The sequence below is a fragment of the Condylura cristata genome, unplaced genomic scaffold (assembly GCF_000260355.1).
Source record: "Condylura cristata isolate star-nosed mole 26May11 unplaced genomic scaffold, ConCri1.0 scaffold00005, whole genome shotgun sequence".
In the NCBI taxonomy this organism is placed as follows: Eukaryota; Metazoa; Chordata; class Mammalia; order Eulipotyphla; family Talpidae; genus Condylura; species Condylura cristata.
Window position 1 is genome coordinate 35,048,959 of NW_004567106.1, and position 19,030 is coordinate 35,067,988.

General features: G+C 35.5%; 1 protein-coding gene across 12 annotated transcripts in view; it reads right to left on the reverse strand.

The window, feature by feature from the left end:
- Positions 1–19,030, reverse strand: part of ADAM22 (ADAM metallopeptidase domain 22) — a 186,668-nt gene that overhangs the window by 68,084 nt on the left and 99,554 nt on the right. For all 12 annotated transcript variants that reach the window (XM_004676867.2, XM_004676866.2, XM_012720863.1 and 9 more), the window contains exons 5-8: positions 11,634–11,716; positions 6,151–6,214; positions 4,420–4,489; positions 361–431 (exon numbers count right to left, since the gene is read on the reverse strand). In XM_004676867.2, coding sequence (XP_004676924.1) covers positions 361–431; positions 4,420–4,489; positions 6,151–6,214; positions 11,634–11,716 — 288 coding nt within the window. The remainder of the gene's footprint in view (positions 1–360; positions 432–4,419; positions 4,490–6,150; positions 6,215–11,633; positions 11,717–19,030) is intronic.

Below are 19,030 nucleotides of genomic sequence, written 5' to 3' on the forward strand. Positions count from 1 at the left end.
AATTCACTCTTAAGGGGATATCTTTAAGAAGATAAGTTCAAGGTTCTATACAAGTGGACTCTAAGATACAGTTCATACCTAGGCCAGGAAAGAGGCCTATGATAGAAAGAACCTGATGCCACAGTAAGGGGCCAATAATCTATGTATAGGATGAATAACCAGGTTTTCATCATTATCTTGAATCCTGTTTTGAATCTAGGAAATAATATTTCCCATCTTTTCACTGCTCCTGCAAATCTGTGGGACCCTACTATGTCCCACACCCTGAAAAATGCTTACCCTGTCAGAGAAACTTAATGTGAATTAAATCAATTGGTAAGTATTTTTAAAACATCATGACATATACCTGTAAGTACATACCTGCCGTCTACTCCTATTTGATCTTGGCTTCAAAATAAATTTTGGAGGAGTGATGTTTACATGTTGGAATTCTAAAAGGAAATAAAGATAAATTTAATTTAATGTGTTTGCTATGTTTCTCTTATAAAGGGCAACAAAAGCTTTACTAACCTTTCCTAGTATAAATCATATTATTATACTTTAATTATTCATTATTAATAGTGCTCATTATTATTTGCACATTATAAATTATTAAATTATACAGTGCTGTACTTAAATTCTACTTAATTACTAATCTTATAATAATAATGATATTTATAAATTATGTAATTATGAATTTTATAACACATGTTATACTAAATGATAATACAAAACACTAAACTATGTAATTGTGTAAATAAACATAACACAAATGAATAGAAATCTCACACATCATCCCTGCTCTAACTTACCTGAAAATGTTTCTCACATTTCTCCTATAACTATCATCACATTCCTTATAAAGAATCTTGTAAATGGAAAACTTGACCTTCACTTTGACAACAGAAACTCCATTAAAGACATCAATATTGACAAAGATGCAGAACAGTTAGAACACTCAAATAGTGCTGACGAGAGGATAAAAAGAATAAATACTTTGGACTAGTAGCATCAACATTATCTGTTAACTGCTGTAAATGTAAATTCTCATAATCAACCAAGATGTACTGAATCAAAAACTCTAGAAGTTGGTATAGCCACTCTGGAAAAATGGTATGGAGGCTCCTGAAAAAATTAAAAATACAGCTACTACAATTCAGCAATTCCACTCCTGGTGTATAGTCAAAGGAACTGAAATCAAGTCTGATTGCAAGAGTTACCGGCATTCCCATGTACATTACAACAATATTCAAAACAGCCAAGAAATAGAAGCAACCTAAATATACACTGATGGATGGATGGACGGAGAAAGGAAGTACGGTGTGTGTGTGTGTGTGTGTGTGTATACACAATGTAATAGTATTCAACCTTAAAAAAGGAAAAGAGCAAAATCTTGCTTTTTGTAACAATATGGATGAAACTAAAGAAAATTAAGTTAGTAGATAAGACAGACACAGAAGGACAATACTACATACCACTTATTTGAGGAATCTAAAATAGTCAAATTCATAGAAACAGAGAGTAGAATGGTGAGGTGACTGCCAGGAGCTGAGGGGAAGAGGAGGGAAAAGAAGGTACTGATCAAAGGGTCCCAAGTTTCAGGTATGTAAAATGAATAAATCCTGGGTATTATACAGCAGAGCGTCTGTAATTAGCAGTCCTATACTATATACTAAAATTTTTGCTAAGAGTGTAGATCTAATGCTAAGTGTTCTTATCATAATAATAAAGAGGGCAGGAGAAATAATTTGAAGCTGATAGATATATTAAAGCATAGATTATGGTGATGATTTCATGATGTATATTTATGTCCAAACTCATAAAACTGTAGATATTAAATATGTATAGACTTTTGTATGATGATGAGAAATCAATAAAGTATTTTAAAACAATAACTCTCAAAATGAGACCAGAAACTATGTTTAATAAACATTCTGGTTGATTCTAAAGCTTCAGAACACTTTTATATATATAGTTACACATATACCAATCCTCTGACCCAGTAATATTACTCCTAGGTAGTTATCAAGAAATGCAAATGTATATTACCAAAACAATTTTTACAAGAATGTTCATAGATGTTTAATTTATAATAGTCAAAAACTGAAAATAATCTGAATGACCTCAACAGGACAGATTTTAAAATGTAGCTTATTCATATAATAAGAATATACCCAATAACTTAAAGGAAACAACTACTGTTTTCCCGGACAACAGAAATCTCACAGGCATATGAGGAACAAAAGAATCTGGACTTTGCATGATTCCATTAGTACAAAAATAACAATACACTAAACCAATCTATGGGGGGAAAGAAGCCAGAAAAGGGATTGCAGAAGTGAGAGGCATGGCCTGAGAAAAAATATAAGAGAGGCTATCTGGTTATGGAGAGTCTCTAGATCTCCCTGAGGAGTAGGGGAGAGGAAATCTGTATGTGTCAGCACTCATCAAATGATACATAAGATTGTGTAAATCACTGTGGTAATTTTTAAAGCACATAGTACTAAGGTGTCCATAGCAAATGCATAAGCCTTCCTCAAAAATCTCTTCTTAGGTACTCTCGTCTTGAGAAAGGTGTCATGTAAAGCAAAAGGTTCTACAATTTGGAGAATACCTATCTCTGGGAAACACATACTGCATAACAAGACAGAAACTGATAATCCATAGTCCAGTTCAATGTTATAATACTTAAGCTAACTTTTGAACTTATTTTACAAACCTTACAATTTTAACACTTATCTTTCTTATTCTTCTGATTTGCCATTATAATTGTCAGTGTCTTAGGAGACAAATAATACAAACAACAATTTAGGGGACAAATTGACAATGTCAACTTCTAATGAGGAAAGACAACCAAAACTAATTGAGACAGACCTTAATTTTCAAAGAATATTTTTATTTTTTAAAAAAGAATATTTTTAGAAATTAAATTTTAAAAAATTAAAAAATTACAGCACTGCCATGTCATCTCCAAAAGAAAAGAAACTCTGAGTAAAGTTTTTAAAAAGGTTAAAGTTTCACCAAAGCAAGTCAACATATATTACTTTAAATAGCAATTAATGTTTATTGCTTCCAATAATAAGAAACTCTGTGTAAAGTTTTTAAAAAGGTTAAAGTTTCACCAAAGCAAGTCAACATATATTACTTTAAATAGCAATTAATGTTTATTGCTTCCAATAATAATACCTGTTGCACTGTAACTATTCTTCTCAGTTGCTCATAATTTATTTTCTTCAATAATAGGGATTATAAAAAGTTTCATAAGGTAATTAAGGAATAGTCAAAAGTGTACAGTAAGAACATCTATACATTTGCAGATTTTTCAGAGTAGAGAGTCATATCTCTTTGGCAGCAGGAGAGAGGAGTGTTTCTCTTTAGGGTGAATATGGAAAATGAAAAAGTTAAATTTATTTCAGAGAAGAAGTGACATTATAAACACTTCATTTTCAGATGAAGAGACAAAGTAAATTTTTAAGAGATTTCCTGAAGCAGTACTTTAGGATTTGCTTTCAGTCTAGCAATTTTTCCATTTCTCCTTGGGCATCTTTCCCAATATATGTTCCTCATAATGTCATAAACCAAACCCCCATTCAGTTGCTTCCCTCCAATTCCCTCTTGAAAAGAAATTAGATGAACCTCTGTTTTTTCCAACCAACAGGTAGAAATAACAAATTGCTAAGATAGAGCTATTATATAGATTAAAATGAGATTAAATATGAACTAGTTACAATGTTCCTGGACAGGGCTTACTAAACAGGGGAGGAAGCATCTATCTCCATGCTAAAGATTTGGAGCATGCTTTGTCTTCAGAAGAACAAAGAATGAGTCTGGAAGAGCCAAAGATGAATGCACCAGCCATCACCAGTGCCCACTGACTAGGCCAAAATGTGAGTACTCTGCTCGTGTCCTGTAAAGATTTGGGTGTAATATTCATCAATATTAAAAATAAATGGGTCTACAGACATGCTTGAAAAGATTAATTTCACAATGAGCAAAAAATAAAATAATACAAAACATTACTATCTAATAGTTCTTATAATGCTAAGACAAAAACCAGATAAGGAAAACAACAAATGGGAAAATGATTAAGAGGTCATGCCTATGTCTATAAAACCAGTATTTTATCAGGAGTAAATTTTTATAGATTTCATCTGTGCAGACCAGGTTTTACCTGGAGATTTCTCCTAAAGTACATTTTTTAAATGTTAAAATTAAAAGGTATTTTTCTTCATGTGCTCAGTCTGTCTCTTTCCAAATTCATCCACTCTAAACTGTAGTGCAAACAATAGTTTGCATTTGATTAGTCCCTTTCATGTCACTTTATCTCTAAAATCATAATGAGTTGTCATAGGTTAATGATGCGCTCTATGTGTTAGTGCTAAAGCATTAAAATGAATTATTAAGTTGCATTTTTTTTAAATCACTCTATGAATACCATACCAGATGGAAGATCATCCAAGGGAAATTCGAACAGTCTGGATTTGTAAACCGAATGAAAACGGAAATCCTCCTGAAATAACACACACAACAGAGATTAAGTACATACAACCAGCTATCTCCAGGCTAAGGCAGTCACAGGTAGAGAAGCGAGACACTTGCAATGAGTTTGCATTTTTCTGGGTTTGGAAAAACATTGAGCCATTACACAACCTCTCCCATTCACTCCTGTGCTCTCCCAGCATCTGAGTGGTATCCTTTTAGAAGCAAAATACCTTCATCAACAGAGAGAAGTCAAAGCTGCGGTAATGGAAAACGAATGGATCTAATCCCTAAGGAGAAATGAGACATCTGGGAAAATGGGTTAATGTTCTTTATGACTGTTTCCTTTTCACAAATCCCTACACTCTTTTAGAGCCAAATTGCTTTGCCAGGCAAAGACTGCAGAACTAACAATTTTCCTGGTAATGGGGAGCAGAAGATCTAAGCAGATGCTCAAAGTGGATCCTGCTACAAATTTTAATTTGTCTAGAAAATTCTGTGAAAAACCCAGATAAAAAGCTACATTTTGTCTAAAAAAACTAAGGTATACTCAAATAACTTCTTCAAATGGTCTCATACAATCACTAAAAAAAAGTCATAAAGTCAAATTTTGTGCTAAAAATTTCAAAAAACCTCAGAATCAAGCAAAGTGACAGGATAATCAGCAGCAGGTATCCTGGAAATAAAACACAATATAGAATGTTCCCCCAAACAAAGTCATGTATGGGTGGCAAAACAATATATAAAACTTGAAATTATTTCCCTCCATAAATGTTTAACAATGTTCGTGATTCTGTGAAGAATACCTCTGTGTACAGAGCTAGACAATAAATATATTTTTCTATTAGAAGTGTTTCTCTGTAATCCAATATTAATTCAATCCTGTTCTACTTTTTTGAAAACAACTTTCAAGTAAAATGAACGAAACACAGGAAAATTTTGATTTCTTTCATCTTCATCAACACAAGGCCTTAAGCCTTAAAAAAAAAAAAAAAGAACAATAGAGAGAAGTTTGGAATCTAAAAAAAAGGGAGGGATAGAAGATCACATATGTGTTTCTAATCTGTTATGAACTGACTGTGTCCCTGTTGGAGAAGAGGCCTGTGAGAAGTTGATAAATGTTAAAACATCTCATCAGGGTGGGAGTCCTAATCCCAAAGTATGAGACACACCAGTCCTTGTTCAAGAGGAGGCAGTCTGCAAGTTAAAGAGAGAGACCTCAACTAAGACAGTAACACTGCCTGCATCTTGATACTGAAATCCAATCACCAGACCTGTGAGAAAATAAAACTTTATTCTTCAAACCTTTCAGTATCTCCTATGGCAGTCTGAGCAGACTAAAACAGATCATAGTACATTACGGTGTAGATAGCAATGGCAGTTTCAGAAGATCACAGAAGGAAAGTATCTCTAATCTAAAGGAGGAGTAAGAGACAGATTTTTTGAAATTTGATTACTCAATTAACTAATATATATATATACATATTTATACACACACACTCACACATATTTGAAAACTTGCATTACTTGCATTTGTATATATACATATGTCTGTGTGTATACATAAGCAGCTGCCTCTCTCTATATATACACACACATGTATATGCATTTTACTATCCTAAACCTAAAAATATGATAACGCCCCTAGCATCCATTTTTACATTTGCCACAGCAAATAGGAGGAGCACTTACTTGGGAGGTATCATTTTCTTCTGGCTCAATAAGATAGGTGTGGTTTCCATCACAGAACATCCCACTGTCAAGAACAAGAAAGAGTTAAGACATGGCCATCAACTCTTGCCTTAGAACAGGATTATTTTAAAATCAGCATCAGCCAGCAGGCATATTTACTTCTCAGTACACATGTCCCAGTCTTACCACTTAACACCTGAAACATATCACATACCACACCACACACATATATACACCACACACCTACATACACACAACATGCTCCTGAGAGGGAAAGGCCCCTATTGATTTCCCATAAGCAACATAATCCTCTCATCTTCCTTTTAACATATAATTTAAGACTTTACTATGCAAATAGTTACTTGGAGAGCTTATAAAAAAATGTGAAACGTTCAGGGCCTTCCTTAAGTTTCTTAGCTGTGGCCCAGCAAACTACCGGGCCAAATCCCAAGTATTTCTGAGACAGGTTATGAGAGGCTATATTGAGAACTCCCTACCTACCATAGGTCTGGAATAAGCTTTAGCAACAAGAGCTGACACATGTCAACAATTTACCTCATGCTAATACTTCACATTCATTTTATCATTTCCACAATGTATAAGGGAGGTAAAGCAGCTATCCTTATTTTACAAGCAAGGATACTTAACTTGCCCAAATTATATAACCAGCAAGAATAGAGGCAGGAACAGAGCACAGGTAGATTAGTTCCTGAGCTGTCTATCCGCAAACAGCTACCCCCCTTCCCTCATTCAACAGGGTAATTGTTGTGGGTACAATGGGAATAAAACCACTGACCAATTTTCTCCCTTCACAGTGATGAAGTATATTCTTAGACAGATAATAATATATAATAAACAATTATATACTAGATGGTGGCAACTCTAGATAGAAAAATAAAGCAGGTAAAGGGCAATAAAGGATGCCAGAGAATTAGGTGTGAGAGACCATGCCTAGAGGGGCAGAGCAAGGATTCTCAGTAAAGGTGATGTTTAAGCAAAGATCCAAAAGAAGTGAAGGAATGAGTCACAACAATATTATGCAACAGTATCTCAGCTATGAGCTCACAGGTAAGAGAATGGTGGTGTGTTCCTGGAGTATCAAGATTGCAGGTATCTGGAATAGAGCAGGAAAGGAAGAGAGTAGCCTCAAATGAGGTCAGGAAAAGTGGTGCATTTTATGTAGATCTGCCTGAGAAATTTGGCTTTTACTCTGAGAGAGATGAGGAACTGCAAAGTTCCAAGCAGAGGAGAAACAATCTCTCTTAACTTTTGAAAGAATTCCTCCAGCAGATCCACACCAGCTGCTAGGTCTAACATTAAATTTCAGGATCATGAAGACAGGAATGGAAATGTTACTGCCATGATCCAGATGAAAGAAAAAGATGTATCAGGCTGGTGATGGTGGAGGTGAAAAGACCAGATTAATTTCTGAATATTTTTCCAAAGCAGAACCAGTAAGATTTGTTGATAGATTTGAAATATAATGTGCAAGGAAGTCAATGAGAACTCAATTTTTTAGCTGAGCAACTGGAAAGATGGCACTGCCATTTAATAAAGGAAAATGTTTCAGAGAAAATGGGTTGAGCACATGCCAGCAGGGTACAAATCAAGTTTGGTTTGGACTTCTCGGGCTGGAGATGACTATCAGCCAATTGGGAAATCCTCTAGAGTCCATCTGAAGCAATCCTAATAGCTGCTCCTTTTAGGGGAACATGGGCTTTCTACTAGGATCAGCTCCCTTATAATGCTAAACAAACCTATCTTATCATTCAGGCAGCTGATAGGGGGTTGAAGCTGATTTTCGGTAGTCATTTCTCAGTGTTAGCTGGAAATGATTGCATGGCACTCATTGTGTAAAACAGAGAATAGTATTTGCCTTTCATTGATGGCTTACTGAAATCATTTGGTTTATCTGAGCTATCATATAATAGTCTCTAGCTCTCCCTCTCTACAAATTCCTTCATTCCTGCTATAAAATCTTCCATATGTCCTCAACTTGTGTATTCTTTCCCAACTGCCTAGTTATACATCTGAAGGTTTTCAACTAAAAGTGTACTTTTTGAATGTGGCTGACCTTGCATTTGGAATTTAAAGATAAAAAGCTAAGTCTGCAAGATATAAGGAATCAGTGGGAAAAGTTGTTTTTTTTTTTTAACAGTAGGCCAACAATGAACCTTTTTCTTTGTACCTCTATTGATAAATGGTGAGATCTATGCAGAAAATTAGATAAAACCTTCACCACTTGCAATCACTACATGGCTGTGCAGACTATGTAGCAAACATAAAACATTGTTTGAATAGTATTGAGTGTCATTACCCCTCGCATGAGGTCAGTGTCCATTGTGAGAATCAGTGATTTTGACTGTGTATATGTAACATGATACACAGTATAAATACAGCAGCTTCTGCTGCTATTTATTTTCAGAAGACTTTGGTTCCTGGCATGAAAATATTAAAACAGTCATTATTACTGCTTTAATAATTAAAAAGTCTATGCATTGTATTTGCTTTCTGTCATATTTACGTATAAATTATACTAAGTACGTTGACACCATAACTTAGTGTATTCTTCTTATTAAAAACCTGCAGCTAGGACTTGGGGATGGGAAACCCACGGGGATTACAATTGAGATGGAAAAAAAAACAAAAACAAAACAAAAACCTGCAGCTAGGACTAAGACATTACACATCAATCAAACTACCATTATAAAAGACTGTAATCAAACAAGATGCTGAAAGGAAACAACCATTCTTACAAATTGCCACAAGAGGGCAATATATTTACATATCAGTCCATTCTTTAAGGTTTCCATAGTTACAGGTTTTGTCATAACATCAAACTACCAGAACCAAAATATTGCTCTGATTAATGCTTTGATATTGAAAACCATGTTCTTGCAGGTGCTTTATTAGAAAGGGAAAAAAGTCTAAATATTTTTCCTGTAAAGTTCTTTCACTGAACTGAGTAAATAAAAATTGTAAAGCCCCAGTATGTACTTGGTACTTTATAAAAGATGAGTCATAGACAAAACAATATATCTCATATCTGGACCTCCCTGGTGGCACAGTGGGTTAAAACAGAGCACTGAGAAACTAAAACCACTTCCACATGAGTTCGATCCCCGCCTGCCCAGGAGGTGACCACATGGTGTGGCAGACCTCTCCTGACCCGCCCGCTGCTCCCCTCAGCAGTGTACTTCATCGATCTGCCTGCTCTGCTCCCCACTCTGTCTCTGGTGAATCCTCTCACCGCCCCTGCTCCTCTGACCTGTACCCCAGCTCTGTATGCAAATAAATAAATCTTTAAAAAAATAATAATATATCTCATATCTAAATAACTATAACTGAAGTGATACAAATTATTTCTTCTTAGTAATATCCCCCAAAATATTTCATTTAGCAACCTGGGTCAGTGGGTAAAAATCAAGATGAGAATAACAAGTAAAATGAAGGAACAAGAGTAAATGTACCCAACATGCTCATGAAGTCAAAGGACACCCAGATAAGCTTGCTTGCAACCCCAATAGGGTTGCTAGACACGTGGTGGGTTTTGTTTGTATCTGTTTGTTTAGTGTAAAATGAAAGATTTCTAAAGATAGAAGTAAATTTTACTTAGAACAACTGAAGCAGATTCTGCATCCTACTCCTGATCTAGTCACTTAAATGTGACTATGTAAGATTAGCAGGAAACTTTTGCTTAGGTTCTCAGATCCATTGAAGTTCTGACAAAGCAGTAATAATACCTCCTCTCATTCTTACAGTAGTGTCCATTTAGAAAGTGGGAGGCAATTTGGAGCAAAACATTTCCAGCGTACCCTGGGCTTGAAATTTTAAAAGAAAGACAAAGAAGGAATGCCTCATTTCTTATATAATTCTCCACAATATGTATTTGCTGTCACAAATGTCAAAAAGCTCAATGTACTATTCCTAGATAAAAGCTGTGATTATCTTGTAATGAGATGAAACACTTACTGATGAAGGGGACGTCAATATTTTTATCTCAAGATATAAAAAGTGAGGCTCTCAGATGTTAAGCATGAATTTTATGTTTGTAAAAATCATCTCTTTATTTGCATAATTTATTTAAGTTAAAAAAATAGTCCTTCAAAACAAATAATAAGGAAATAGATGTCTTCCAGGATCTCAGGAATATGGCTGCTTTCTCTTGGCTATTGAAATAAACCTCACGTTTTCTTCTTTCTGCTTCTCTCACAGACTTACTGCCAGAGTCTGACCAGAGGCATCACTTAGGAAGACTGACTAGATTTTCCAATTTTTTATATAGGCTCTCTTTCCTATTTTTCTTTAAGGTCTATCAATCTAGTTCACTCTCCTGGAAAATTCTACGAAAGCTTGTTTCAGGATCCATTTACCTTCTTTAGGTGATGTTTCTCTGGAACAAGCACAACCTCATTCATCAGTATCTACTCTCAGCTTGCATTCCCCTTGTTTTCTTCTTATTTCAAAGAAAACAAATATACCCAGCACACTCCATAGTAAGAAGTTGATCTCTTCATGGAAAGACTCATCTTCTACTCATCTTACTATTCTAAAGGCTGGCATATAGCAGGCACTCAATAACTGGTAGATGTAAAAGCCACACTTCTAATACATCTAACTTGGTAAAAACAGGATTTATTTTTTTAATGGAAGAAGTCATCTAGAAGTTGACTAATAACATGTATATATCCTGTATATATGGGAAAGACCCAGAAAAAGGATTTTAATGTCCCTTTCAAAATTTAACAAATTTTAAGTGTTGGCTGTTTTATGCCAAAAAAAAAAAAAAGAAAGAAAAGAAAAGGAACTGAATTCTTATAACCTAGAAAGCATGCCAAGAATTTACACAATAGCTTCATAGAGGGTTATAAAATAAAGATGGCCACCTGTGTATCACCATTACCAACAGGACAAAGGAAGTAGACATATTCCCCAGTGACATATCAGCAAACATTCTTTGATAATGAAGGTTATGAGAAAGGAAAAAAAGGTCATAGGAAAGATGAATTCTAATCTTGGAGACTTCTAAGAAGATGTTTCCACAAATTTGTGTAGGTTAGGTCAGGTGGAATTCTGGCTGGAAAAAAAGGTGACTGAAACGTGAACTCTTGAAGTCACCTGCAGCCTTTTGTCATTGTGCAAGGAATCAAGGGTTTCTATCTACTGCAAGGATAAGCAAAGATGGATGTATGACAGAGGGGTTAACATCCACAGAAACAGGGACCAAACTTACCCAAACTTTCCCTGTCTCAAATAGAATGAAACTAGAAGAAAGCTTCAAACATTATAATTTCAAAGTCTATGTTTTCTGCAACTCTAATTTTAAAATCTGCTTTGTTTATAAGCCACAAGACAAAAAGATATTTCATTGATTTGAACTTATTTCTTAACCTAAAACAGGGATTTTTCTTTAAAAAGCATTAAAAATAAAGAAAATAAAGGGACTAAAAGAATAAGCATGACAAATTTTTTAGGACACTTACTGAAGTCCATGGCATGTTGACAGTGCCACAAATGAGGCAGAATTTCCTCGGATATGGCCCTGGTAGTAACAGTGTTCTCCTCCCTGAAAAATAGAGAACAGAAGCCTTTGCTCAGGGTAAACTCATCTTTTCTGTTTTCTTTTCACACTGCACCTCATGTGGAAAGGTCTGTGCATTATTGCATCATTCAAATTAGTATTATCAAATCATTTCTAACAGAATTATTCATAAATACCCCTAGTGAGTTGACTCCAAATCAAAAGACAAGGAAATAAAAGTTGGCTTAACTTTTCTTTCAAGTAGGTAATGTTAAAAGGAGCAAAGAAAGAAATACTGAAGTATACATATGGTTCTTGCACCAGGATGTATTTATCCTATATAATCTGTATTCCCAGTTAAGAGTATCTCAAACTTGAGTGGAAGCAAGATGCTGCTCTTTCACTTAAAGGGAAGTGAAAAAAGAATAGAAACCATTTGAGAGTCATTAAATTAAACTGATGTTGGAAAATGCCATTTTTTGGTGTTATTATCAAAACTGAACAAGTTTATGTTACTCTTTTCGCCATTCTCTGTAATGGCCTTGTTGGTAAGACATCTGGGATAATAATTTGAAACTGAGAGCTTTCTTCTAGTAGTCAGTCACACTAACTAAATTCCACTGAGGACTCATTCTTTGGATTAAATTTCCTGAAAAACATAGTAGGGGAAATTTTCTGGCAGCTCAGGCTAGTGTTTCAGTCTTTACCCACTAGCCACTCATAGTGTGGTCCAGAGCAATGCTGATATCACAGGGAGCTTGTCAAAAATCTCAGACATGCTGTATTAGAATAGCCATTTTATCAAGGTCCCTGGGTGATTGATAAGCACATTAAAGTTTGAAAAGCATTGCTCTAAGTGACCCTTCCATCCCCCTACTAATCTCTTTTTTTCAGAAGCTGAAAGCTTCTAATTGAATTGATCCTTTGAGATATGAAAGAGTGACATAAGGAGGGCTGATAGAATGGCCAGATTAAAGGGACAAATGTTACCAACCTCACAGTCTGTCTTAAGGAACTAAAACTACTTAAAATATTTAGTGTTTGACAAGTGGAGAGGAGAGAAAAAGAAGACACGTTAATATAACTAATGTAATGAGCCCAAATACATTTCTTTGCTGGAATTCCAGGAAAGGCAGCCCTTGTTTGCTCTCATTTTTTTTTTTTTAGACAACTTTTTTTTTTTTTTTAAGATTTATTTATTTGTGCATACAGAACTGGGGTGCAGGCCAGAGGCTCAGGGGTGGTGAGAAGCTTCACCAGAGACAGAGCAGGGAACAGAACAGGCAGATCGACGAAGTACACTGCTGAGGGGAGCAGCGGGCGGGTCAGGAGAGGTCTGCCATGCCATGTGGTCACCTCCAGGGCAGGCGGGAATTGAACTCATGTGGAAGCGGCTTTAGATTCTCAGTGCTGTGCTTTAACCCACTGTGCCACCAGGGAGGGCCTGCTCTCATTTTTTATTAGGAAATAGAGCGCAGGATGGTAGGTACCTGAGCAATCTCTGGCTCTGTGATACCTCCAATTCAATATCATGAACTGAGAATCATGGTTGTAGTTGATGGAAGACAAGATTTCACTTCGTATTAGGATCTGACAGGGGATGTGACTCAGAATTCCACATTTCTTTGGGGCAGAAACAAATCCAACCCCCAGAGAGTAAGTTGTCAGATTCTTCACTTACTCTTGCTTGAGCTATGTAATCTTAAGCGAATTACTAAAAACTGCAATGTCATCTACATATTTCATAGTATAGCTCAAATTATTAATTTAGTTACTATTCATAAAGGGCTTAAAACAATACTTGACACTCAGTAAACAGTGTCTGCTACTACCACTGTCGATAATTGTGTTATTTAATTTATATATACAACCACCTTAAATCATCTCATCAATCCTATAAAATACAGCATATCCAAATGCTGTTTCTATTCTTGACTCTCATGACTTCTGAGAGTCAATAATGTCCATCTGGGAAGCAGTCAAATAAGTTTGCAAACAGTGAAAATTATAAGAATTGTGGCCTTTTTCCTGCACTATTTGTGAGTTTTAACCAATCTGTTTTGTAGGTTTTGCAATGCAAATCTAATCTTTTTCTTAGGTTAATTTTTGTTATTGTTTACTTATTTCTTTAGTAGGGCTAGAGGTAATTTTATCAGAAGCTTGAAAGTCATCTGGCAAACTGCCCATAAGATTAGAGTCAAAGTGCATGAGAGGTCATTATATTTCAAATGACCTTAATTTCTTGGACATATCTGATTGGACAGAAACCAACACTAACTTTCAATTGGTGAGATGCAGAAGACCAACACTCCAGGAGGGTACCTGGAAAAAGCAAGTTCTTTTATAGTGTCTAAATACTCCTATCAGATCTCTTAAGAGTTCTACGACTAACAGTAAAATGTAGGTATAAAGATAGCAGAAACAAAGAAGAAAATCAAAAGAGTTATAGCATTAGATTAGTATTGACAAATCACTGTTTCTGAGGAAAATATGTCAGAAGTAAAGGCACAGAAGACTTTCCTATATTACTGATTTTATTTTATATAATTTTACTAATTTTATAAATTACTAATATTTTCTCTACTCTCTCTGGAAATATGTAAGATATTAAGTCACAAAATGAATAAAAGTTCACTTTAAAACAACTCTCCATTGCATTGAGGTGAAATAGATTAGATAATGGAAAACAGTCTTTCACTAATTTCTGAATCTGAAAATTGAAATCATTCCAAAAACAACATATGATTAGGACCCATTGCACAAAAGCCTGATATTACAAATGTAATGAGAGCACAGTATGGCTGAATCATTATCAAATGTTTCCCTGATGTTGACAGTGAGGCATAAACACCAGGAGGGGAGAAACTTCTTCAGTTTGGGCTATTAAATTTAAATTTTGAGTTTATCTACTGGTAGCTTATGTAATTCTTATCAGTAATGATGGAAACTGAGGGATTATTGTAAATCAATAGGTATTTAAACTAGGAACTAGATTTTTTTTCTTTAACAAGCTTAGAAATATTTCTTAGTCCAAAGTTAAGGCATAATATGAAAAGGGTTCTTTCACTTACAAAAATCTATTAATATATCATTTCAGTAAATAAAATAAATATAACTTATTTTAAAATAATCTTTTACATGCATTATTTTTAAGAAAATAAATATTTATAGCAAAAATTTTAAGAATTCAGCAGGTATATGGTAAAGAGTAAAAATATCTTCATACACATAGTCTAGGCTATGATTGCTTTCAAAAAGACAAGCAATTTTCACAGATTTTGTACACAATGTCAGGAATCAGTGCACAAATGAGTTTACACTGGTCTGTCACTTGATTTTTTTTTTTCCTTAAGGTGATTTTGACCTCTCTCAATATCAATATTTGAGTCTTTCAGAGATGGAATAATATTCTACTATAGGGGTGACCCATAATTCATTTAAATAGTCAGATAATAATGGACATTTAGATCATCTCCAGTGGCTTCTTTCTCTTTCTGCTTTCATAAATAATATTGAAACAAATATCCTTTCATAGATTTTTGTACACTTCTATCACTACATACATGTGGATCTAGTAGGTCAAACTATCAGCATTTTAAATTTTAAAATTATTTAATATTTTAAAAATAGTTATCATTGCATTTTTACCCTTTTGTTTTAAAAGATTCACTGAATTTTAAATTAATAAAGAATATTTTATTTAAAAGTATATTTCAATAAAGACTACTAATCAAGTCAATTTTTTCAAATCTAATTAATTAAAAAAGTTCTCCATATTGTCATATAATTTTCTTGAAGACATATGCATCACAGAAGTAGGTATTTTATGTGATAATATAATACAGATGTAGGAAAAAGAAAGTCAGCACATCCTTATAGAGTTTGGCTCTTAATCCTCCTGCCAGTCACAGCTTTATTCTTGCTGTCTCTTTTGTTCCAGAAATAAATCCATTGTCCTTGAAACTTTCTTCATACTCCTTGATTTAAGAACATAATAATGCATTTATAACAGCACAGATGTTTATTTTTAGCTAATTAGATAGTCTTTGCTAAAAAAGAAACATTACCCACTTCTATAAAAATGAACTTATATGATAGTTCATGTGTCTATTGGTTTATCTTCCCAGTGGGGAAATAAAGGTCATTGCAATTTTTATTCTAAAGAAGTAAACATGATCATTTAGTTGCAAAAATCAGTAACAAAGGGAATTTTTACTACATAGCCAGAAAGATCTCTAAGGGAAAGTTGAATTTATCATAAGTATGATGAGATGATAACACAAAGCAAGTTACCCTGCATGGATTATAAAACTATGAACACTCAATAATTACCAGGAGCACAGCAGCAGGGCCATGGTCATCTGCCCCCTATTTTGATGCTCAGAAGAAATGACAACTTTATCAGTTCCAAGATGGGTGAAGGAAACCTCTTCCAAAGCTTTCCATGATTCCCCCCACATCACCGCTGATATCCTCTTGTTAACTCTTTTTTTTTTTTTTTTGGAATTTTCATATTTTTAGAAAATCTATGCTACATCTCTCTACTTGCATTTCTGTTTCTGTCTTATGTCCCCATAATGTCTTATGTGTTTCTCCTTTCTGGGAAGCACAAGTGCCTGATCTATGCTTCTATCTCCACATATCCTGTTGGAGAGAGCCTCCCTGAATTCTCTATTATAAAATAGGGATAATATCAATCTAAAATGCCTCACAATAGCAGGGGATCCAGAGGATTTGTAGGAAAAAAACGAGTTAATCAGACTCTTGTTTGCCCCCTACCCTAGCCTCCACCACTGTCCCATGCAGTTTTGCTATGCTCCCAAGTTTCGTTGCCCACCCGTGATATTGTATTGGTGCAAAAGGTGCTTAGGAGCTTGAACAAGAGGCTCACATGGAGCCAAAAACCAGAGGACACTGTGGTGCATACCTGTAAGTGCCAACACTAGGGCCAGAGATCATTACCCAGGAGAGAGCGATAGAAGACAGAGAGGGGGGCGGAGGCTCAGTGTTGCCTGCCTTCCAGTCCCCCTGCCTTACTGCTTACCTGGCCACCTGCTCTTCCTTCACCTGATTTACCCATACAGGATTCCATAATATAACAAAGTACACTAAATAGGTTCTCTAAATAGGTGAGGGGCACAGTCCTTCAGTAGTTACTCAGTAAGGGATTCCATACTGTATTTAAAACTAACAATTCAAAACACTGATTACTAATGCTAATTGCAGGGCCTCTTTCTCAAAGAGTTGTGTAGGCAGCTCTGATGTGAAACCCAAACACTCATCTAAACAAATACTCCACAGTTTTCTTACTCCAGATGAGAACTAAAGCATGGTTCTCAATTTTGGCTGCCTATCAGTCACCCGGGGAGCTTTTAAAATCCCACTGCCCAGGCTGTGCTCTAAATCAATTACATCATAATCTTTGGAGACGGGATGCAAGCATCAGCGTCTTTTTAAGTGCTGGAGATGATTCGATGTAGCAGCAGAAAGTGAGAGTTCCCACAATAGAGAAATACTACTCAGTAGTAGTAGTCCTCAAAACGATCAGAATTGCTAGGATGAGCTTTGTAAAACAACTGATTGCCAAGTCTTCTGGCAGACCCACTGTATTAGAATTACCAAGAAGGCAGGGCCCCATGTTTTAGAGAGTTCTGATGATCATGTTTAGAATTATTGACTTAAAAACATTCAGCCCAATACCAAACTATCCCCATGTAGAAGGTACCAAAAGACTAAAATCTTTCAGAGAATGAAAGCATCTACCAAGTCTTGGGCATTCTTCTTCTTGATGATTTGTGAGATAGTTCATGATGAGTGATGAGATGAATATTAATTTCTTCATTATACAATGGAGAAAACATAGTCTGCATGGTTGATGCATAGGCAAGCCTCTTTACCCTACCAATGTTCAACAGTTGTTTCCAGCCCAACAGTATCAGCCTCAACTTGGTTAGAAATGCAAATTCTCAAGACTCAGATGTACTCAGAGGCTCTAGAAGCCCCCAGATGACTTCAATATCTGAAGTTTGAGAGTAACTGCTTTATAATGTCCCTGACGTCTGCCTTCTAACTCATTGATGTACTCATTGAAGTTTTTCACTAGCTCCTAAATAAATTCTCCTGAAACGGGATGTAACAGCCATAGCTCTTTTCCTTTTTTGTCCCCCACCCAAATCAGTTGGGTTTATGAATAACAACATGGAAGGTAAAAGGTAAGAAAGGAATATGTAAGAAATCTGCCAAGTACAGAGCTAAAAAGAGCTACTTTTTGTAGGTGCTGGTAAAAGACATCCCACAGAATCCTTGGGTAGATTAAAGGGACTCAAATGATCAAATATTTGGTCACCCTAATAGAGACAGAACCAGTATAGACACTTCCAGACCAGAACCCATCCTCCCCACACCCAACCCACCCCCAGCAGCCCTGTGTTCATGCACTACTTCCTGAGTCATGGTGCTCTCCTCCTCCATTGGCACCTGTTCCAGGGCCCACTTCTGCTCTGCAGATTGGAGACCTTGCCAGTCATCCTCCGCCACAGTGAGATTCCTAGCTCACTGGTCTTTAGCACAGTACTTTTCAACCCTGGGCACAGGGTTGTCATTTCACGACAATATCAGAGGTGAAGTCTATTAAAAATACTAGCCCTCACTCATATTGATTATTTCAGAATCTCTATGGGTGGGATCTGGGCATCTTTAAATCTGCTCGGATGATTCCCAGATGCTGCCATTGCTGAGCCTGTGGTCTGGCTAATACTCCTGTGCAGGAACTGAACTCTACCACACCTTAAGATTCGTCTAAGGTTTATGCTTATGGCTGCATGATGGGAGTCTGTGCCATCAGGAGCTTGCTACAAAAAAAGCCTGGTTTCAATTCTCTCTTGATTAGCACTGGCATAAGAAACTTGTCTTTTGATCTTACTGCCTCTCTTCTAATAGTAAGACAATACATTTATAGGTGATATTGAGTGAGAAGTACATCAAGTCTCCCATGGGTTATCTGGATCCAGAAAATTCCTAGAATAGTAAAATCTTGTCAGAGAGCATGCTCAAATCCACTCTGATTAAAATTTATAACCTGAGAGTATAAAGAATTCACAGAAGGAACAGAGGCTAAACAGCTGCAAAGTGTAAGGATACCTGATTCTACAGGTTCTCTAAGATGAACAAAAAGAATCTCATTAATTTTAAGTAAGTTAAAATTAAATAAAATTATCACCAGCTCAGGCCAAAATGACATATAGTATGTATGTGTGTGTGTGTGTGACAATTTTTCATAAAGCTAAATGCAATCAATTGTTATATAATCATACACTGTAATGGGCTTAGTTTCTTCCTTCTTTTTGATTAAAATTATCC